General features: G+C 38.2%; 1 protein-coding gene across 1 annotated transcript; it reads right to left on the reverse strand.

Annotated features, from left to right (window-relative positions):
• Window positions 1-494: 494 nt before the first annotated feature.
• UFM1 (ubiquitin fold modifier 1) lies at window positions 495-17,022 on the reverse strand. Its single transcript, XM_025923584.2, has 7 exons — window positions 16,933-17,022; window positions 12,173-12,345; window positions 12,028-12,084; window positions 9,542-9,599; window positions 5,497-5,536; window positions 4,260-4,292; window positions 495-2,541 (listed from the first exon to the last, which is right to left on the reverse strand). Exons 1-7 carry the CDS (start codon window positions 17,020-17,022, stop codon window positions 2,474-2,476), a joined length of 519 nt encoding a protein of 172 aa, XP_025779369.2. The 3' UTR covers window positions 495-2,473.
• Window positions 17,023-23,464: the final 6,442 nt, after the last annotated feature.

Below are 23,464 nucleotides of genomic sequence, written 5' to 3' on the forward strand. Positions count from 1 at the left end.
GTGAGAGACTATTAGCTAGTATCTCTGTACTTGGCTGCTAGGGAACCAAGAAGTGGAATGTATACTTTCCAAGACCTAGAACTGTGTCCCCTTGGACTTAATTCTGTCCATCTGCAAAGTGAAAAGGTAGGCTTATCATTCATTCTCAAACACAGCTGCACAACAGCAATCACCAGGACTGCTTCAGTAAACAGACATCCTTACACACCTTGTCAGATTTAATGATTTCAAAACTTTAGCAGTGGTTTCCAGACATTCGTATTTTTAATTCTTTAGGTGGCTCTGATAATCAGTTAGGTTTGGAACCTAGACGATTACTTAATCTCTTTTTTGTTCCTGAAAAAGAACTGGCATTTGGGAGCATATACTGATTCCTATGACCTGTGGCCATTAATCATCTTGCTTCCCTCCCCGTTTTGCAACATTCATTATACACCAGCTCTACAGGTGTATTAAGAGCTTTAGTAATGAAGTAGTAAGAGAAGACAATACAGTTTATGGTATGATAAAATGTATTTTTGTAAGATATTAGTTATGTACCAACTATGCATTTACAAAATACGACACTTCAAAACATTCTGCATACAGAACTTACAGACCACATTTATTTAATAACAAGATGTCCAGATCCTTAGGAAAATGTATTTAAAGACTTACTACGACAAAATTTCAAAATCAAAGAACAAAAATATTAAATTACTTCATGGCACAGGACATCATAAACTTGTGTAACACAGCAGGCAGATTTTGTTGTAGAAACAGGATGGAGGGATATCTAAACAAAAAAAAAATTCAGGGAATGGGTATTCATAAATTTCTGGTTAACCGAAGCTTAATAATATTAAGAACCAGGGGTCTTTGAGCATCAATTTTACTTATAAAAATGAAAACCTCCCAAAACATTAGAAGTGTATTCTTCTACCTTTACAATTCTGAATGATGCCGTTCATTTGTTAAATATATGACAATATCTGGTTAATTTCTTAAACTTAACTAATGATGTCACCCTTGAGATGGCGACCCTGTTGCATTTCCTTGTACGTTTTTTCTCTAATAAACCTAGGGCCTATGACAGGAAAGATAACTGAAACACACTTAGATAAACTGGTCTGAGATACTTTATTCATGAATAACTCAGCAAGTATTTATTGAAAGACTACTACATTTCCAGGTCTCAAAAGACGGAACAGACACAAAGCCTGCCTCCAGAGAGCTCACCATCATGAATATCACAGGCCAAGCACTGTTTCCGAATCGCTATGAGCCTTTCATCTTTTAAAAGATTTGCATAGATATTGATTTGCACTACTGACTTATCATAAAGGGAATTCTGAAGTTGTTGTTGACACAGCCTACACTTTGCTTTCTCACTTTGTCTTTTGCTCCTTCTGACAATGTCAAGTATTTTCTTTTCCTCTTCAGTACTCTACCGCATACCCTCTGTGATCCAGGTGGCTTTTTCTGTGACATTTGCTACAGCCTTCTGTTCCCCTTCACGGCTGTCTTTTGTTCTTTCCTCCTTATTAGAAAAGTGGTCACTGGGGCTTCCCCAAGATTCCCTTCCTGACTTCTTATTCACTTGAATGACTAAACATTTCCTTAAATGTTGGGTCTTTAGTAAGTATAATAACCAGCATTTCCAATTAGCATTTCCCAGAGCTCTGTTACGAACTCCAGATCTAATACTCTCTTCCTGAATGCTATTTAGAAATATCATCCTCAGTAAGACAAGAGTTTCTTAAAGGATCCTGTTTTAAAGGCTGTATTCAAAGAGACTGATAAAGGATACATAACTCAGCAAAGGACACTTCTTTATTCTCAATTTTTACCATTACAAGTATTGGATTCTGCAAGATCATAGTTAAAATTGTTTGGTGCGGGTTATCAATTTTATGCCTAAGGGCTAGGTCAAAAAAAATTCAATTTGGGGACTTCTGACATAGTTCAAAAGTTAAAAAACATAAATGATAAAAAGTTAAGATAGCTAAGTATTCACCGGTATGTCTATATCCTTTGTCATAAACCACATACAATTAAGAATTCAACTATTTTTAAATCTGCAAGTCAGATGCTATCAAGCAAACTGCCACGTACGATCCATAATCCTTTAGTTTTTAACCCAAATAGGAAGATTTAGTCAACTTTAATTTTCTAAACGTTCTCAGAAAGAGTTCTCAGAAGCATCCACCACTTACAAAACACAGCTGGATAATCCATTTACCCCAAATGAACTACGTGTGTGTGTTGTGAGGTAGCAACAATAGACTATGATCTTCTGTGGAGATGGCGCCCTCTGTGCACAAGCAGCCCCTCCTCAAAGGAAGAGTCTGGATAACAGGAAGGGACAGTCGCCCTTCATTATTTCATCAGCTACTGGTGTTCTCGTAGTGTTTCAAATGCTTGATTTCACTTTCACGACGATACCAATATTTATTTATTTGGAAAGGTAATCCTATGTTCCGAGTAGCGGGTATTAACAACTTCCAACACGATCTCTAGGAATAATTCGCAGTTCGGAACCATGCTTTAGGAAAACATTTCCTACACAAACAAACAAAACATAAAGTTAGGTATTCAAAAAATGACAAGTTGTCTTAAACATTGCAACAACTATTGTTAATACAAGAAACAACGCAGTACACAGTAAGTTGGTCTGGAAGCTCAAATATCACCAGAATCTAACTCCATGCTTCCTAACATTCCTCTGAAATCTTCACAACCCAACCAAATATCTGAAAATTTTAAATAAGAAACACTAGCCACGAAACTGCTAACACAAACACTCAGCAGACAACAATGTAATTTAAATTAACCATCAAGACTTGCTAACTGAACACACGCTAAAGTGTCTAAGGACAGAAAAAATAGTAAATTATAAATTACCACAAATGACAAACGTTTAGAAACCTGATCTGACCTATCTTTGCTCAACTGATTGTGGAAATTTTCTCCACGCTCCATGAAGTGTACAATTCAACTTTTAAGAGTAATACATCAGGCAACAAGTTAGAATAAGTGGCAACTCAAATTAATATAAACTGCTGAACATTTACAGAATAAGAAAAAATAAAACCTTTAAACCTAAGTTTAAAGGCATCTACACAATAAAATGGCTCATGATTTTCAATAAATGACCTTTTTAATTTCATAACACTATATACTTAAAACTACCGATTTAAATAAAAATAATTACAATTTTAAATCCCTCTTCATTTTCTCTATAGCTGAGTTTCAATTTCAAAGCCTTATGAGGGCAATATAATTTTGTTATAATACATTAGTACTTTAGTATATAATAAACAGAACTACTACTCAAATTGAGATCACATTGATCACATCAGATTAAAGCATGATTAATTTTTTTTTTTTAATTTTTTTTTCAACGTTTTTTATTTATTTTTGGGACAGAGAGAGACAGAGCATGAACGGGGGAGGGGCAGAGAGAGAGGGAGACACAGAATCGGAAACAGGCTCCAGGCTCCGAGCCATCAGCCCAGAGCCTGACGCGGGGCTCGAACTCACGGACCGCGAGATCGTGACCTGGCTGAAGTCGGACGCTTAACCGACTGCGCCACCCAGGCGCCCCAAAGCATGATTAATTTTAAAACACTGTAATTAGACTATACACCAAAAAAAGGTACGTCTGGATTAGGTACAATTAGATGCAAGTAATTAATTATAGTTAATTAATTAAGGTACAATTAGAGTATGAACCAAAAAAAGGTACATCTAAAAAGCATAAAACTACCTGTTAAAAAGTTCAGGATTGCTTTTACTCTGCTTGCTTGTTAGGACATCAACACATAGTCCTGTAGAATACTAAGTTTGAAGCTCTGAGTGTGAACTAAGTCCCCTGAAATTTAAATGACTGCACTTCTTTGAAATAGTAATAGCTAGCCCTTACTGAAGGCTTCAAACTTTTAAGTGCTTCCCAGGTGCCATCTCACCACCACCTTATACAGGTAGGTCAAAATCATTATTCTCCTAAGAGTACAATCTTACCTTCAGACTCTTCGTTCAATGTATTAAACACCTTTAATGCTTATTAGTGAGGTTTTTCTCTTGTAGCTAAAAGCATATATAGCTGATACCCACAATGAAACAAATTATCTCTCAAATACATAGGTCAAGACTGCTAGATAATCCCTAAAAACACAGCTATTAGCCTGGAGAAAATCTAATCAAGTCTCATTAGAAGGAATTATCAATTGACAGACAGAGCCCCACCCACGTCTTCATGGTTTCAGATAGATACTCACCAGCAGTCTGTGCAGGATTTATTCCTATTCCATCTAGAAAATAAGTTGTAAAACCATCTAAGTTGTTTTATTTCTAAAGATAAAATGGTTCAATAGTAACAAGTAGAGATTTGCTGCTATTGTGTATATAGGCACAAGCCAAACAATTTAAATCCAAAAACATGAATGACAAATCTTTCAGGTAAGTTACCTGTTGAAATCCATTACTATTATGCATTTACATACACTGTTGGATTAGATAAGAACATCTGTCAATGAGACGATGCTGATGAATTCCACAGAAGATAGTTTATTCAATCACACCACACACAATGTAAAATAAAGTCAAAAGCCCCTTAGATATGTCATTAATCATTTTGATATTGCTCCTGAGGCAGACAATCTTAAGGCCAGAAGAGCCCACAAAATCATTTAATTCAAGTTGCAGTGACACCTGATAAAGTACACAAAGCACTTTCGTAACAACTATTCATTTGTAAATCTAAAACTTTCTCAGGAAAGTAGGCTAGCTTTCTTTTCAAGTAGAGAAACACTTCAATGTGACCACAGGCAGAATGTTTCACAGTGAGAAATTCTGTGTATCTAAACTAAATCATGCTACTGCACATTAAACCCATCTTCTCTTATTAGGCTATCTTAACTGTACACAAACCATCGGCCAACACCCATAAGTATTACCTTCTATTTTTGCAAGACAGTGAAAGCCTTCTAGCAATCTCTACTCATCTTATTTCAGTATTTTCTCGCAGGGCTAGTTCCATCACACTTCTGACCAGTACTCTAAGGTATTCAGAATTTAAACTATAGATCTAACTGAATAAAATCCTCATTATTTCAGCCCTAAAAGAAATAGTGTGCTGTCAGGAAAGCAGTACAAAGCTATATACAGCAAAGGTATATCCCCCATCTAACTTCCCATATTCTAAAAGCATCTACAACTTATTAAACAACAACACACCTTGTTAAAAAAAAAAAAAAAAGGAAAAGTTATTTTTAGTAATAATCTGGCATGAAGTAGTAAGGACACAAGACACTGTAAAATGCTATACAATACCAAAAGCTAAAGAAACTGAAAAGAGCTCATTGTAGACAATAACCTTGACTTCGTGTTTATAATCATGTATATCATTTATGTTGATATAAATTTTTTTTGTATTTAACTTGATTTTAATTAATTTAGCCTTTTAAAACAACTTGTATTGCTCTCAGGTAATGAAGTTTTAAAATGAATTCTTACCATTGGTAATAATTGCACTTGTTGCTGCAGGAACTTTAAACTAAAAGGGAGAAAAAGGAAAAAAAAAAACTTCATACATATATATAAAAATGTATATAAGTAAAAAAATACACACACACACACATATATACACACACATAATCTACAAAAGATGGTTAGCAAGGATGAGGTACATATAATAAATTCTATTATCCTCAAATGTGATTTGTATTTTAGGATAAGCAATGTCACCAAAGAAAATACTGTAGTTTTGTTTTAGTTTTAGTGAACAGTATTTTCTAAATACTGCATTCCACTGCATCTAGGACACCATGGATCACAAAATGCACCTTATTTTATGCAGTACAAAAAAGGAAAAACACTGTCAATGAATTTATGACCTGATGATTATCTACTCTTCCAGATTTAGATACATTACTTTTATTATACATCATTCTCTTGCATAATCAAAAATAAATCAAGAATATTCCTAAGAGTTATTTGTAGAAATAGTAACGTCAAATAAATGCTCTCTTGTGTTTAATGGAAGACCAAAGTTCAAATTCTTTCCTCAAATTCTCTGTATTTAATGTATTGCTGACTTAAATTTCACAGGATTGCAATAGTCTAATTATGCCACCAGGAAATAACAACTAAGTTCAATTTGGTGCAAAGGTGATGTCAACTAGACAATTATGTGACTGCCACTTGGCTAATAGTGACAGGAAGACTCTGCTGATCTACTTCCAGAGGTGTAAAAAGAGGTGTTTTCTGAATCAATAAAATGTGGTATGGAACTTATTGGTAGCTAAAGGGAGAATTCTTCCCTTAATGTTCTGGAGACCAGTAGTGGTCAGAATGTGTTCATATCCTCATAAGTTCATTCATTTATCTAACAAATATGTATTAAGCACTGCTATGCTATAGATTAGTTTCACAGATATTACAGTTGAGTTTTGTGATCAAGTAAGTTTGGAAAACACTAAATTAAATAATATAGTTTATTTAGCTCCAAGAAGGAAATGGTGAATGAAGTGTTTCCCACACTCTTTCACTGATTCTAGGTTTTCATGGGTTTGTTTGTTTTTGGTGGTTTGTTTTGGTGGTCTGGGAAAAGTACTCTAGGAAATGCTGTTCTGGGTATTTATAATGGTCACATATGCGTAGTTAAGAAAAACAACTAAATGCTTATTATAATTTATAAATTAAAAACTGAATGCTTATTTTAATTTATAAATTAAAAACTTAATGATGCATAAGGACAACGGCCTACTACTGGATTACGTACCTAATAAACACTTAACTTTACTGTCATATGGTACATTCTTAATGGTAAATGTCCTTTCCAGAATTTAAAAAACTTAAATAAATCTCACTTAAAATAACTTCAAAATATGCTTTAATACATAAATATTAGAACACCTCAGGGGTGCCTGGGTGGCTCAGATCGTGATCTCACGTTTCGTGGAATTTCAGCCCCGTGTCGGGCTCTGTGCTGACAGCTCAGAGCCTGAGACTACCTCAGATTGTGTCTCCCTCTCTCTCTCTGCTCCCCCCCCCACCTCACGCTCAGTCTCTCCCTCGCTCTCAAAAAATGAATAAACATTAAAAACAATTAAAAATAAATAAAATAAAATACCTCAAAACTTATTTACAGAGATTGTAATACTTAATAAAAATTTGCACAAATACCCAAATCCAATTACAGGGTATCTCAGATTTCTAAAACTTTAGTATTACAAAGTTTTAGTTACTCTACTATTTGTCTGAGTCTTAGATTATGTCCATTTTAAGATAAGCTGTGCATTTTTAGTTATATCCATATAGCAGCAGCATATTTATGAACATTACAAACCATAATTTTTCCCTTCTTCAGAATGCAGAAACGACAGTTAAGCAGTTAATCTGGGGCAACAGCACCCGCGATGTAAAATTCAGCAACGATTACGTTCGTTCTACATTACTGACAAGTTTTCTTCTGTATGTAGGATGCCCTCCATGCTTCTAAGTTTTCATTTCTTTTCTTTCTCAGACCCTCTAAGTCTGATTTAGGATGTTAAAAGGCTATTCTCAGTTTTTGACAACTCACTACTTAGTTAAATTAATTCTTGGTTATACTGGGGAATTTTCTTATTTTTTTTTTTAAACATTTTTTTTTTTTTTTCAACGTTTATTTATTTTTGGGACAGAGAGAGACAGAGCATGAACGGGGGAGGGGCAGAGAGAGAGGGAGACACAGAATCGGAAACAGGCTCCAGGCTCCGATCCATCAGCCTAGAGCCCGACGCGGGGCTCGAACTCACGGACCGCGAGATCGTGACCTGGCTGAAGTCGGACGCTTAACCGACTGCACCACCCAGGCGCCCCGGAATTTTCTTACTTTTTAAAGATATTTGACTAGGGATTTAAAACACTCTCAGTTTAAGTCAACTCAACTCTTGTTCTCACTAAAAGATCCTACAATGTCTCATCTTGTGAAAGACATTCTCGTTGCTGCTTGAAAGTCATAACCTTTTTAAATGTGGAACATCCATGATTTCTAATAGTTACAAGGTATCTTAAAACCTTAATAAATATATGCAACTGTGTGAAGTTTGTAAGTTTATTTTCTATTGCATGTCTGTTATGAATTTATACTTTCACCAGAAGACCAAGTTCACAACAATGCCTCTGCCTTACAAAGAACCACATAACTGCAAAACACAAGAATAAAATATTAATTTTAGCTCAAACGGATCTACTTCTTAAGATCCCAGTTTGTGGGATCTGCTATACCCCAGGACCAGGAATATTTCCTACAAGTGATCTGTGCAGCAAAAAGTAACACTGATGCTGTAATTCACATTTGTTTCCTACTTTTATTTTACTTATTCAATATGGGCGAAGAATAGATTAAAAGGGACTGCAAAACAAGTACTACCACTTTTCAGTTTAATTCTGAATGAGTGATAAATGATGTCAGTGGTCCCTGACAAGACCAGCGTTGACAGGCTGGCTGATCACCCATGAATAACAAGTTCAGGGCAGGATTGAGGAGCAAGCTGATTTCTTACTTAGTTACTGAAATTATTTTTCTGTGACCATAAACTTTTTTAAGATTGTGAATCAAAATGTTTGGATTTGAGTTACTCCAGATTTGTACAGAACTTTTAACTTCAAAAACTATTAGTAAATGTTATTATATTTTTATTCAAAATCACTTCATTAGATAGAAAGGACAGATGTTAACCACTCTCATTTTGCAGATTATAAAATTTGAAGAGAAGAGAAACTGAGAGGCTTGCCCATGCGTTAAAATATGTTTACAGACTGCCGTGTAAAATAACGTTGCTGTTTAAAAATATTCCCCTAGGGGCGCCTGGGTGGCGCAGTCGGTGAAGCGTCCGACTTCAGCCAGGTCACGATCTCGCGGTCCATGAGTTCGAGCCCCGCATCAGGCTCTGGGCTGATGGCTCGGAGCCTGGAGCCTGTTTCCGATTCTGTGTCTCCCTCTCTCTCTGCCCCTCCCCCGTTCATGCTCTGTCTCTCTCTGTCCCAAAAATAAATAAAAAATGTTGAAAAAAAAAATTTTTTTTAAAAAAAGTAAAAAAAAAAATAAAAATATCCCCCTATTGGGGAATATTCCCCTATTGGGGCACCATTTAGCAATCGACTTCAGCTCAGGTCACGATCTCGTGGTTCATGTGTTCAAGCCCCGCGTCAGGCTCTTTGCTGACAGCTCAGAGCCTGGAGCCTGCTTTGGATTCTGTGTCTCCCTCTCTCTCACAAAAATAAACATCAAGAAAACAAAAAAAGAAAGAAAAAAAAATTCCCCGATCACCAAACCTTCCAATTTCAGTAAAACTTCTGAATTTCCAATGGTTGCATTAAAATACATGTGTCGATTTAACTCATTCTGTATCTGTGTCTTAACTTCCATTCCATTTACATCTGGTAAGTTGGGCTTAACATAAACCTAGTAATGAATTCACACAGAAGTGGCAGGTCAAAGCGCATGCAAAACATAAAGACTTTTGAGAGACACTAAGCTGCATTCCATACAGGTCGTTCCAATTTCTATACTTACTTCCTCTGCCGCAAACTTTAAGACTGCTGTGAAAGGTGTACTTTCAGGAACACTAAGTCTGCAAAAGAAGAATTAAGAAGAATTTTTTAAAAAGCTCCTGGACAAAGTGGTCTAGTGAGGCTAAAGGCTGTCTATTTTGATTGTACACGATGTTCACTAACTTTATTATTTTTTTTTTTTTTAGTCTTTATTTAGAGAGACAGAGACACAGAATGCGAGTGGGGCAGAAACAGGGACAGAGGGAGACACAGAATCCAGAGCAGGCTCCAGGCTCTGAACTATCAAAACAGAGCCCGACATGGGGCTCAAAAATCGTGAGATCATGACCTGAGCCGAAGTCAACACTTAACCAAGTGAGCCACCAGGCGCCCCTAAGTGTCCAAATCTTGATTTTGGCTGAGGTCATGATTTCAGGATTCATGGGAATTCACTGCTCTCCGCACTGACAGCTCAACATGTAAGCTCTCTCTCAAAAGAAATAAATAAACATTAAAAAAAAGTTAAATACTGTTTTCCTACAAATTTTAAGAATTTCATTTAATGGTACCCAAGTACTAGTTACCCTTTATTTTGAAGAGAAACCAGAGTAATTACCCCTACATACACGTTATACATATTTTACAGACACACATACGTACATGTATATATTATATATACATGCACACTACATACACACCAAAGAGTAGGTATGCCTATTACATTCATTCAGTTCCAATATTAACTGAACTGGTACAATGTTCCAGGCACTCTTACAGATACTACTACTGTCCTACTGTCCTTTCCCCCTCCCTTCTTCTCACTTTTTTCTAGAATATTTACACATGGATGAGAATAATCCAGCATAAAGGGAGAAACCAAAGGTGATGAGAGAGGGATCTCCGGAGTCTATCTACTTTAATCTTGAGAAGACTAAAATAAAGAGATCCAGAGCCCAAGAATTACAACAGCTGGCTTTTCATAGGAACAAAGTCATGTTTTCCTTTGTAATAAGATGGTGGACAGAAACTATGGGCTTATACATACGAGTAGGTTTAGTCCATGTGGTGATGGAAAGATGAATTTCTTCTGATGGCTTCAGAAAAGGAAAAATAATGTAGAAAATGTGAATAGAAATTTCTTAAAAATCCTTGCTGGGAATAAAGGAAAAGAAGCAACTTTGGGACATGTAGTACAGTGTTAGGTACTATTGGGCACAGTTAGGAACTTTACATCAGGCTAATTGTGTAATTTCCTCTAAAAACATTCAGCTACACACAGAGAACACAGTGGTTGAGTTCAGACTCGGCGTGTCACCAAGCAAAGCATGCTGGGAAGACGAAGACACCAGAAGTGATGGGAATGGACCACCAGGGAGTGACGAGACCATGGCCTCTAGGAGAGTAAAAAGGAAAGGAGTGGCGTAAAGCACGGGGGAGAGGGTAGTGACAGATTTAGAAAGAAGTCTGATCAGTGAATTAAGAGAAACATTTTTTACAGAAGAGATATACAAGGAGACAGTGTGGTCAGCCACAAGAGAAGACTTGAAGGTGCCACTTTAGAGCTGCAGCAGTTACTGAAGATCTTAAGGTGCCAGGTTGTGGTCATGAAAATTTAAGACAAGGTGGAAAAAAAAAAAAAAAAAAGAAAAGACCCATCTGGAACTGAAAGGATCCAAAAAGCTTAAGGCCAGAAGCTGCATGGGTCACAGGTAACTAAATCACTCAGGACGATGACAACTGTTACTGTTCAGTGAGCTAGACCCTGATATCGATTACATTAAGTATGCTTAAAATCCTATTGAAGTCTTGGCCTTTGCTGCATTTTACGAGGCTCTTTGTAGCAATAACCTCAATAAGGTTTATCGAAAATCATAATAAGTTCCCGGCGAGTATGTAGTTAAACCTGGGCCAAACCATCCTACACCCGCTAAAGGAGAAAAAAAGGGCCTCGCATGGACAAACTGCCCAGGTTCTGCATGTGCCACTCCTGCTGATTATTCTTTACTAAATCCCAACATACAGACTGTATGATTTGAGGCTCATTACTTTGTGACACCCGATGGCTGAGTCACTCACACACTGGAGATCAGCAGTCGGACAGTAATAAAACGTTCAAGTAATTTCCGAATCTGGATTGGGTTGTCTTCCCTACTTCCTGTAACAGCTGGTCAAAGTGGTAAAAGGCTTTTCCAATCATGAGTTGACAGGCACTGTTTAAGGACCCCAGCAGATCATCTGAGGCCCGTCTTCAGTCCTCCCGTTCCATCGCCCAGCCGGGGAGTCCCTAGAGAGGTCAACTATCGGCGGAGTCGTTCCCGTCACACAGCCCGGCGGCCTCGCGCCGGGGCGAGCTGACACTCGGAGGAGCGGGCACGGGAGCCCTCCTCTCAGGCTCCAGGAAGGGCGAGGGAAAGCGGCGGGATGCAGCCTGCTCGGGTGGGAGAGGATCTGAAAGCTCGGACCCAGCCAGCCTGGTCCCGCCCGGCCCGCCGCGGCCCCGCTACTCACACTTTGTAAGGCAGCCGAGGGTCCGACGTCAGAGTGATTTTAAAGGAAACCTTCGACCTGAGGAGGAGATCCGGAGATGGTTAAAATCGCGCAGCGGGGCCAGGGATTGGGATTGGGATTGGAATTGGGGTCAGTAAACACTTACATGGTGGAGCCAGCCCGGGGACCTCCCGCCAAATTCGCCGGGTATCCCACTTCCTTCGCGGTGGCGCCGTCGCTACCGCCCCACTCAGGGCCACGTCTCCCTCCGCAAGCCGGGGGCCTCCAAAGATGCTGTTGTCCAAGGCGCTGCCTGAAAATGGGCTTCTGTTCCTCGTGCTAGGCGGAGCCTCCAAGTTACAAAGAGCTACTGTTTTTGCATTTAAAGCTCTAAGACTAAGGAAGGGATGGTATGGAGGAAGAATTTTCTAAATACAGTTATTTTCTGCTGTAGTTTCAGTCAGGCAATGTAAGTGTGGGCAGAGGCGGTGAGGCTCTAGGTCCCAGCTGGCAGGATGGGGCGGAAGTAAGGGCAAAGAGTAGGAGGGTGCAGAGCGAGGAGTCCCGAGGGGCGGGGAGGTGGGCGGGGTTGGGAGGGCGGTGTTCCACAAAGCTGCTAAGGCAACCGGTTCGCGGAAAAACTGGTGTGACGAGTTCAAGAAGCTGGAATCATCGCCCCGCTTTAGTGTTAATATTCTTCTGTCTTTCCAACAATTCAATACTGTTACATCTTATATTTCCATTTTTTCCCCATTGCACTTTACAATACTGACGTCTGATTAATTTCAACAGACAAGAAAGTAATCAGCTTGGTGAGAAAGACTAGATCCCTGAGCTAGAAGAACTTGGATTGTAGATGGGAAAAGCAATCCAAGAACGGAATTCCAATAGTTTGTTGTGTGATCTAATAAGATTACACCAGGGAGCTAGATTGCCCATCATCAGCACATTTATTCAGTTTGATAACACACTCTGAATCCTTTCTATGCAGCAGGTACTAGACTAAACGCCGGGGTTGCTGGAATGAGTTAAGATAGGTGCCAACCGTCTACAATGTAACAGAACTTCTTGTATAGTGAGGACAAAGACTGTATGTCCTCTAAAATTTACTACAAATCTAAACATCTGTGTTTGCAAAATAAACATCCCTTTCACAATGTCTGTAGTGCCCTATTTAAGAAATATTGCAATGAATGACAAAATAGGAAACAGGTAGGTACTAAAATAATGAGGAGGTCTAGTTAATCTTTAGGATATTGTGTTAGGTTTTTTAAGGAGAGATATCCAAGAGAAACAGGGAAGCAACTGCAATAGGAATGTTAAACACCAATTTCTTCTTTGCCATAATTTTGTTATCAAAGTGCTCTTCCGTGGGGACATCTCCAGGCAGAGAGAGTGCTGACTCTTGACTTAGGAAAGAAAGGCTTCAATGTTCTCATGACAGTCATTGTCTTCTTCACTTATAAAAATGTGGATCTTACCATAGAGAGATAGAGGCAAATGTTGACCGATAGATTTGGGGATCCGCAGGTATAGCATTAATAGCTGAAGCTATGGGATTATTTAGTATGACTAAGATTTTTGAGAATGGCAATAAGGAGACACTACTGATTCTGTCTACCTGGTGTCAGATAGTCAAACATTGAAGAGATCTGAGTTCATACTTACAGTCTCTAGTTCTAAGAATACATGTCGGGGCGCCTGGGTGGCGCAGTCGGTTAAGCGTCCGACTTCAGACAGGTCACGATCTCGCGGTCCGTGAGTTCGAGCCCCGCGTCGGGCTCTGGGCTGATGGCTCAGAGCCTGGAGCCTGTTTCCGATTCTGTGTCTCCCTCTCTCTCTGCCCCTCCCCCGTTCATGCTCTGTCTCTCTCTGTCCCAAAAATAAACGTTGGAAAAAAAAAAAAAAAAAGAATACATGTCATGTAATTTTAAACAATATTTGCAACTTGCTATTTATAGTTTTCTACTGCCTCTTCAGAAAACATATTAAATATATATATATTTTTTACCGTTTATTCATTTTTTGATAGAGACAGAGAGTGAGTGGGGGAGGGGCAGAGAGAGAGGGAGACAGAATCTGAAGCAAGCTCCAGGCTCTGAACTAACAGCACAGAGTCCAACGCGGGGCTCGAACTCACTGGCCATGAGATCATGACCTGAGCTAAAGTCGAACGCTTAACCAACTGAGCCACCCAGGCGACCCAGAAAACATATTAATATAATATATCAAAAGAACAGGGGGAAAACACTGTGCTCAAAAAGATATAGAAAAGCACCTATTCCTAAATGTCTAGTATTCTTTCCTGCCTCAATACCCTAACTCTCTTACCCATATATTTATCTCCTCAGAGTCATAGCATAATTTCTAGAGCCTTATGAGTTTTATTTTTCTTGATATGAGAAAAGAAATGATAAATAGATTCATTTTTACTTACTATCTTTTGTTGTTGTTTTTTTAAACTTTGCTACAGCATTTAGCAAAATTTGGCAAATATAACAAAAGAAGAACCTTATTTACTGCAACGTTGACATGCTGAGGTACATTTAATGACTGTAAACAAAAGAAAACTCTGGATTTTAGGAGGGAATTGGCAAATGCAACATTTTAAGACAACAAACAGCATAAATGGCCTAATGTGTTTTGGAAGGAATCCAATTTGTATCATGTAGAGGCAGAAATGATTGTAGAGTGCACAGTGTGACCATATTAGAACTCATTAAATATAAATGAAACATATTAATGTTCTGTTTGCAAAAGCATATTAATTTCTCATTAGGATTTGGTCACTGAGACACTTTGAAAATATTGAAATCAGTGTCACATATTAATTGTATAAGAATTGTATCAAGGGCTTCTGGGTGGCTCAGTCAGTTAAGCATCTGACTTTGGCTCAGGTCATGATCTTGCAGTTTGGGAATTTGAGCCCCACATCTAGCTCTGTGCTTACAGCTCAGAGCCTGGAGCCTGCTTCAGATTCTATGTTTTAGTCTCTCTCTGCCCCTTCTCCTCTTGCACTCTGTCTCTCTTTCTCTCTCAAAAATGAATGAAAAATTAAAAAAAAATTACAAATTGTATCATCACAGGACCATAAGAATATATCAAATCATTGATAAAGGTAAATATAGATATAAAAATAATATGTTATTACTATAATGGCGGTGGGTAAATTCTACGTCTACTATAAAAGTCCAAAAGAAAAGAATTAAAAATAACTATAAATAATGTTAATGGATACATAATATAAATAGATGTAAATTGTGAAAACCAAAGCAAGAAACAGCCATTGAGAATATTCTCTTACATTTTCATAGCATTTTGTTCTTTTTAATGTTTATTTCGAGAGAGAGAGTGTGTGTGAAAAGGGAAAGGACAGAGTAAGAGGGAGACAGAGGATCTGAAGTGGGCTCTGTGCTAACAGCGGACAGCCCGATGTGGGGCTCAAATCCATGAAACGTGAGATCATGACCTAAGCCAAAGTCAGATGCTTAGCTGACTGAGCTACCCAGGCACCCCATATTTTGTTCTTTTTGAAATGCTTTTACATTCACTGCCTTATTTGATGTTTACAATAAACCATGCAAAGCATTCAGAATGGAAACTATTATCTTTCTTTTAAAATAGGAAGATAGGGCACCTGGGTGGCTCGGTCGGTTAAGCATCCAACTCCTGATTTTGGCTCAGTCATGATCTCAGTTGTGAGACTGAACCCCATGTCCAGCTCTATACTGACAGTGTGGACAGTGTGGAGCCTGCTTGGGATTCTCTCTCTCTCTCTCTCTCTCTCTCTCTCTCTCTCTCTCTCCCCATCCCCTGCTTGCACTCACTCTCTCAAAATAAATAAGTTAACATTAAAAAAATAAAAATGAGAACCAAGAAGAGGTATGGTTAATCCCAAGATCACACACATGGTTTGTGAGAGAATAGAGAAAAAAGAAAAACATAGTTATTGACATCTCTTTACAAAATTTATCCTAATTTGATCCTATACGGTGTTTATTTATAGTATCAATTGTCTACATATAAATCATTGCATTGATAAATTCATTTGATGAGCTTCTCAAGGAGTTCTACTCAGTTTTTATTTCCAGTACTTAGAATAGTATCTGGCATATAGCACCACTCAATCACTATTTTTTAGTGAATTAAGATTAACTTAAAAATGTTAGATGGGGCGCCTGGGTGGCGCAGTCGGTTAAGCGCGTCCGACTTCAGCCAGGTCACGATCTCGCGGTCCGTGAGTTCGAGCCCCGCGTCGGGCTCTGGGCTGATGGCTCAGAGCCTGGAGCCTGTTTCCGATTCTGTGTCTCCCTCTCTCTCTGCCCCTCCCCTGTTCATGCTCTGTCTCTCTCTGTCCCAAAAAAAAAAAAAAAAAAAAAAAAAATGTTAGAGACTGGTAATGCGTCCTAATTGCAGTCATGTCCTTAAATTTTATTACCTACAATCCTAAATGCTCTTAATGTAGTAGATTATGCATTTTGATTCTTGCATTGTTCTTGAGGCTTATCTATTCAAAGGACAGGACTACTCAATTTAGTGCTACTGGTGAAAGCTGAGGTTAGACAAGGCTAATTAAAGATTCTTATGCAATATGATGATATAAAGCCATTCAAATAAAAAAAAAAAGTGTGTGAATATCCTCACGTGTTCCCTCACCATTACTTTGTGTGACTGTGTTTATTCTGAGTCAGAGACCCTGCATTAGAAATCTCATTATTGACCCTTCTAGGAGTATATAGTTCTTCGGGATGAAGGATTGCTCTTTGATATTAACCTTCCTTGCAACTTTCATGGTGGTGGTGTGTAAAGCGCGGTAGTGAATGAACTAATGACAAATCGCCATGGGGGGGTTCTGGGTTTGGTCTGTACAGTGCAGGGAAGCAAGTGTTCTACTTGGTGCAGATATAAATGGCTCATTCCTGTTACCTTAGTCACATCTTCATGTGTTCTCTTCACCCCCTGCAGCCATTTGAGCTGGTGACCCTTGGTGGAAATAATATGATTTAGAGGAAGCATTCATAGTTGTAATTCCATTGGCCAAAAGAACCACATGAATACTTAAAATATGTTTTGAAGTGATAATGTAGAGATTCAAAATCTTAAAGGCCCAAATAACTATGTGAAAACCTAACCTATTGTCCAAGAGTTATGTCATGAAGAGGATTTGCTTTGAAAAGTTTGACTTGATAGAAATACTGTAGATACTAGAATGATCTAATCTAAATTATTCTAAAATTTTTTTTTTTTCAACGTTTATTTATTTTTGGGACAGAGAGAGACAGAGCATGAACGGGCGAGGGGCAGAGAGAGCGGGAGACACAGAATCGGAAACAGGCTCCAGGCTCTGAGCCATCAGCCCAGAGCCCGACGCGGGGCTCGAACTCACGGACCGTGAGATCGTGACCTGGTTGAAGTCGGATGCTTAACCGACTGCGCCACCCAGGCGCCCCTAATCTAAATTATTCTAAAATTAATTGCTACAGAATTTAAGTGTTCCAAGTAGCAATTTTAGAAATCTTGCTAAGGGCATCAGCTGCCTGCTGTGACCACATTGTCATTTCCTGCAATTCTGAGTGCCTTTTAGGTATGTCTGTTCACATTGGTTTAGTTGATACTATCCAAAATCTACACTAATTCCTTTAATATTTCCTTTTGTTCTCATTCACAGCTTTCTCTCTCTTTCTGAGGCATTAGAATAACTTGTATCTTAAAAACTTTTAATTTTTAAAAATTTTGTGTGCGTGTGTGTGTGTGTGTTTGTTTGTGTTTTATTTTTTGTCTTGGGTTTTTTGGGGGGGAGGTTCTTTTTTGGGTTTGTTTTGCTTACTAGTTTAATGGTGGACTTATGATGATAAATGAACAGGTCACAAACTTGTAATTGATAAGGATTTTTTTCCAGAAGCTATCAGACTATTATAGAGAAGTAGGATATTTTTCCTGTGTCGTAAGCAGTAATCGGGAATATGATCTCCTTCATTTACAGGAGAATGAAATATAGTTCCATCTACATCCTACTTATTTTGTGACTACCAAATAAAATTTGCTCATAAAGTTTTATTTTTCCTACCAGCAAAAACAGTCATTACTTCCTAAGAGATTTAGTATATCCTGGCTTTTTTTTTTTCCTTTTTTTTGGTCCTGACTCATTGTTAACATGAACTTAAAACTTCTGTTACAAGAAATATATGCCATTCTAATAGATATTTGCATAATGTAATTTTTCTCCTGCTCACTTCTAGGTTTCTTCAAATAATGCTCATGAATATAGTAATTTTAATTTAACTTCTAGGTAGCATAAATGTTCAGTTAAAGACATATCCAATATATCTTGTCATAACATAAAATTCAAACACTGTTCATAATACATTAAAACATTTCTTACAGGAAGCATCATATGGAGTGTTTTATTTATAAACTAAGTGATATCAGAGAAAAGTATTAACTTCGATGCCAATTATAATGGTACAAGCTTATTATTATTGTCCACCTTGCTGGACTATTTCTCAATCCTCAGGTTATGCCTCAAGAGCTATTGAACACACATTTATATTTCCACTTGTATAAATCATGTTTTCTGTTTTCCAAATTCTGTGATATTTTGACATCTTGAAAGTCTTGATGTCTTGAAAGTCTTGAAAGTCTTGATGCTCATGGAGCCCTTTCAGAGCTAGCCAATTCTTAAAGCTAGCAAAGGCCTCAGCTGGGAGCACACCTCTCATCTACAAACCGGCCAATCCCCAAGAGCCTATACCCCAACCAACCCCTTATCCAGCTCTTAACACACCAGCCACGGTATGCTGTGCCCTAAATCAGCCCAGGTACCGGGCAACTAGAGATGACCTTTGTAGCCCAAAGTAGCTAAGTCTAACCTGTTTGCCCTACCCTGCCTTGCCTTTCCTGTAGAATCCCAATAATGGCTCTGGCCTAAGCTTTCTCCCTTGCTCCTGCTTCTGCCTCCTGCCCCAAATCTGGTATTTTCCATGTGGTCCTGCATAGCGTGATATGTCTCCTTCTCTTGAGAAATGTAGTAAAAATCTTTCAATGACATTAGCCTGTCCGTGTCATCACTCAGTCACCTCTAGAAGTTAAAACCCTATGGGCACAATATTGGGAACACTGTTTGCTAAATAGGCTCGTTTATATTTCCTTTAGTAAAGGAATAGCATAGTTGATTATCTGGTAAAATTTCCAAACTGGATTTCAGAATGGATTTCAAGAAAGTATAGTGTTAACAATCTCTAATGCAGCCTCTTAATTTTCTGTGAAAACACTGATGAAGGAAGGCATAACACAAAACGGGAGCGATGACTGCACAGCAATTTCACTGGATACCAGTCACCAGTAAGCATTCTGCTTTTCTTAAAGATGTTGCCTTAGTCACAGAGCTAATGGGGGTGACAATGATAAATACAACCCATGGTTTGTGCCTGCTGCACGTCTCAGCCAGAAGATACAAACAGAAGCAATAGGAGGGGGGCTTAGCCCATTCTCCTATTTTTTCTTAGTTGTTAAGGAGTTAGCTAGGTCCCTGAGCATTTAGTTGTTCGATGTCTGTACCAACTGTCAGTTAAAGAAATCTGTCCCCTCTGCTGCAATGTTACTATGCTTTCTAAAGGGGTGTTTTCCTTGGGAGAGTAAGGAACCCATATATTTTCTCTCCTAATATCAGCCCTAGAGAAGGGACTAGTCCCTCCTACCTCCCTCATCTCTGATTTGAAAGGTATTTGCCTCTATTTATTTCTTCTTTAAAATTGTTAGCTTAATCCTACAATTGGTCCAGACTGTCACAAAAGATAGGGGGAAAAATGCATTGTTTTCAGGAAGCTTCTGTTTTCAGCCCTGTAGTATAAACCATACCTAAGGCAAGAGAGCACAAGGTCCTAGCTAACATCTTAGAGGTGAAGAAGGGAGAGTTAGGGGGCAAAATAACAAATAGAAAAACCACCAATAATGTACTCTGCCCCAAATGTATAATTAAAATTTGCAAATACTGGGACTTACTTTTCAGAATAACAGGAACCAGAAACTCTGGCTACTGTAAAGTCACCTAAATAATTTGGATGGCTTGTGATGAAAAATTACTCTTGAACTGGATCAAGATCTTAGATCACAATATCTCTATCCATATCTGTATCTATATTTATCTATATAGATATACACACATACGCATTTATGTAATGTTTGTATATTATGATATCATGTGTTTCATGTGTACATGTTATTAGACACAAACTCACATAAACGCCATCCAGGAACACAAGCTGTCTTGTCCTTGGAGTACAGTTGAAATCTCCGAGGAATCTCTGAAAGGAAGAAAAGATAGAATGGGTAACGGAATCCAGAGCTCAAAATGGGCCCATCAGTGTGCTGTTGCTAAAGGAGATGGTTTAGAAGTATCCCAAAGCTGGAGCTTGCAAATGAGCATAAGAAGCATGGAACTTCGCAGCAAGCGATAGAGCCAGTGACGGAGGAACCAAGCAAGGAGCATAGGGTAAGGGCACCACCCTCTTCCTATGGAGAATTGAGTACAGGTTCTTAGGAGAGGCCAGGGGTATTAACTTAGGGACTGGGAATACCAAGCGATGATGGAGAGATCTTAGGCTCAGAAGACCTGTTCTGGTGCAACCCATCTATTACATCCTACCCCAACCTGAGCCACTGGAGAAAGTCTTCAATAAAAAAGTAAAGCACTGGGTGTTAGATGTAAGTGATAAATCACTGGATTCTACTCCTGAGGCCAAGACTACATGTATGTTAACTAACCTGAGAATAAAAATAAAATAAAAAAAATAAAGCACTCAGAAACAGTCTAAACTACAATCCTGATACAACAGAGATTTAAAAGAGAGGCATCAACCTCAACCATAGAAGGAATCAAACTTAAATAAAAACACATATATTACTTGCATGGTCCAGGACTCACTCCTGGGCACTAGGACTCTTGAATGAGGTAAAACCAATCATCTTTGGACACATGGCTCTTAATTCAGGGCACAGAGGTACTGATGGAAAGAAAGAGGCTGTTAAAATGGCCTCACAAAATTATAAGAGAAGGAAATAAGCTACCAGGAGTGAAATTCAAAAAGAACAAGTCAACAGCCTCTCAAGAAATGGAAGAGTTAGACTAAGCAACAATAACAACAAAAATCACTCTAACTCAAAAAGAATAGTTATGCACAATGAAAAGAGAAAGTTTGGAAAATACAAATAATGAATTCCAAAAATAAAAATTTACTGATTAAACTGAATTTAATAAAAATTTACTGACTAAACTGAATTTTTAAAAGACAGGAAAATAGAACTAAAATCAGTTGAAATCATAATTAGTTAGCTAGAACTTCTGCTTCTGATCATAACAGAATAACAGGAACCAGATCTATTCCTGTGAATTAAACAACTAGAAAACTAGATAAAATATATACAGCAATGATTTACAGGTATTGGAAAACAGGGAGGGTTGGTTCTCTGGTTGCCACAGCTTGCCACTTCTAAAACACAGCATAGGGAGAGGAACTCGAGTAGATCCCAGTGGTCTCAAAGAGCTCAGGAGTCAGAGATCAGAATCCAAGGAGTCAGAATCCCTAAGATCTATAAAGGGTCTTTCACTGAGTTCTGATCTGCACAGGCACAACCAGAAATTCCTCAAGGCTAGGAAGAGGGGCAGAGGGGGTGTGGACTGAAAAGCGATAAAGCCTAATAAGTGCCTGTGCTCACAAAGAGCTGAAAGTAAGCACTCTTCCCACCTACCAAATGGAAAGAGTTTAATACACAGTCCGTTAGGTAGAATCTTCCAAAGGGTTATGCCTTAGTAGTAGTTCTAAATTAACTTTAGATTAAATACTGAACTTTACACACATCAACAATCCTTAAAAGCAAACATCAAAAAGATTGAATTGATTCCAAGTAATTTACTCATATGCCACAACATCATCCAGGATTATTAAAGAGTATAGCCAAATGCAGCACCCAGAAGGTTCAGCATCCAATAAAAAACTAACAGGCATTCAAAGAAGCGAGTGAAAAAAATCAGTCAATAAAAACAGACCAAACTAGCAGACATAATGCAATTGGCAGATCATGATCCTAAATACTTGTTACAGGGGCGCCTGGGTGGCTCATTTGGTTAAGTGTCCAACTTCAGCTCAAGTCATGATCTCACGGTTCTCGAATTTGAGTCCTGCATCGGGCTCTGTGCTGATAGCTCAGAGCCTTGAGCCTGCTTCAAATTCTGTGTGTGTGTCTCTCTCTCTGTCCCTCACATGCTCACTCTCTGTCTCTCTCTCTCAAAAATAAATAAACATCAAAAAAAAAAAAAATACTCGTTCGAGAAGTTAGAGGAAAACATGAATGTGACAAGAAGAGAAATGGAATATGTATCTTTCTGTCTAACTATCTGTCTGTCTTTCGACTTCCAGTAGCATGATAAATAGTTCTCCATCCCCTCACTTTTGATCTGAAGGTGTCCTCAGGTCTAAAATGAGTCTCTTGTGGACAGCAAATAGATGGGTCTTGTTTTTTTATCCATTCTGATACCCTATGTTTTTTGGTTGGCACATTTAGTCCATTTACGTTCAGTGTTATTATAGAAAGATATGGGTTTAGAGTCATTGTGATGTCTGTAGGTTTCATGCTTGTAGCGATGTCTCTGGTACTTAATCTGTCTGTCTTTCTATCTATCTCTCCAGATGAAACATCTGGATGAAAATGACAATATCTAAAATAAAAATCTTACTGGTTGTGGTTGACTGATTAGACACTGCAGAAAATGTAGCAATAAAAACTACCCAAAATAAAGCACATAAAAAATGAATAAAACATCTGTGACCTATGGGAAGATGTAAAATATATATAAGAAAGAGGGTGCTATCCAGAAGGTGATGGGTACAAAAATTTATTTGAAGAAATAATGGCTGAGAACTGTCCTAAACATAATGAAAATTTTAAGTCCAGGAATCCAACAAGTTCAAAAACCCAAGTAGAAGAAATAAGGAAGAAAGAAACAAAAAGCAAAGTACAGAAAAATCAAAGAGCTGCAAACCACAAATAAAGAAAAACAATGTTAAAAGCAGTCAGAGGGAAAAAAAGGGCACATTATATGCATAGCAACACGGATAGGAAAACCGGTCCACTTTTCGTCACAAAGTTTGAGAGCCAGAACATGATAGAGTGGCATCTTGAATGTACTGGGAAAAAAACAAAGAACAAAAAACAAACCCTGTCCATTAAAATACTGTACCCAGAAAATTCTTTCAAAAATGAAAGTGAAATGGAGGTTTTTTTTCAGATAAACAGAAGCTGCGAGACTTCATGCCCAATAGTCCTGCGTTCCAAGAAATACTAAAGGAAGTTCTCACAGCAGAAGTTAAATAATACCAGCTACCAGAATGAAGTTTGGATCTATACAAAGCAATGAAAAATGCCAGAAATGATGGGTAGGTGGGTCAATACATGACAGTTT

Source organism: Puma concolor, chromosome A1 (genome assembly GCF_028749965.1).
Source record: "Puma concolor isolate L17-30 chromosome A1, mPumCon1.1.hap2, whole genome shotgun sequence".
Classification (NCBI taxonomy): Eukaryota; Metazoa; Chordata; class Mammalia; order Carnivora; family Felidae; genus Puma; species Puma concolor.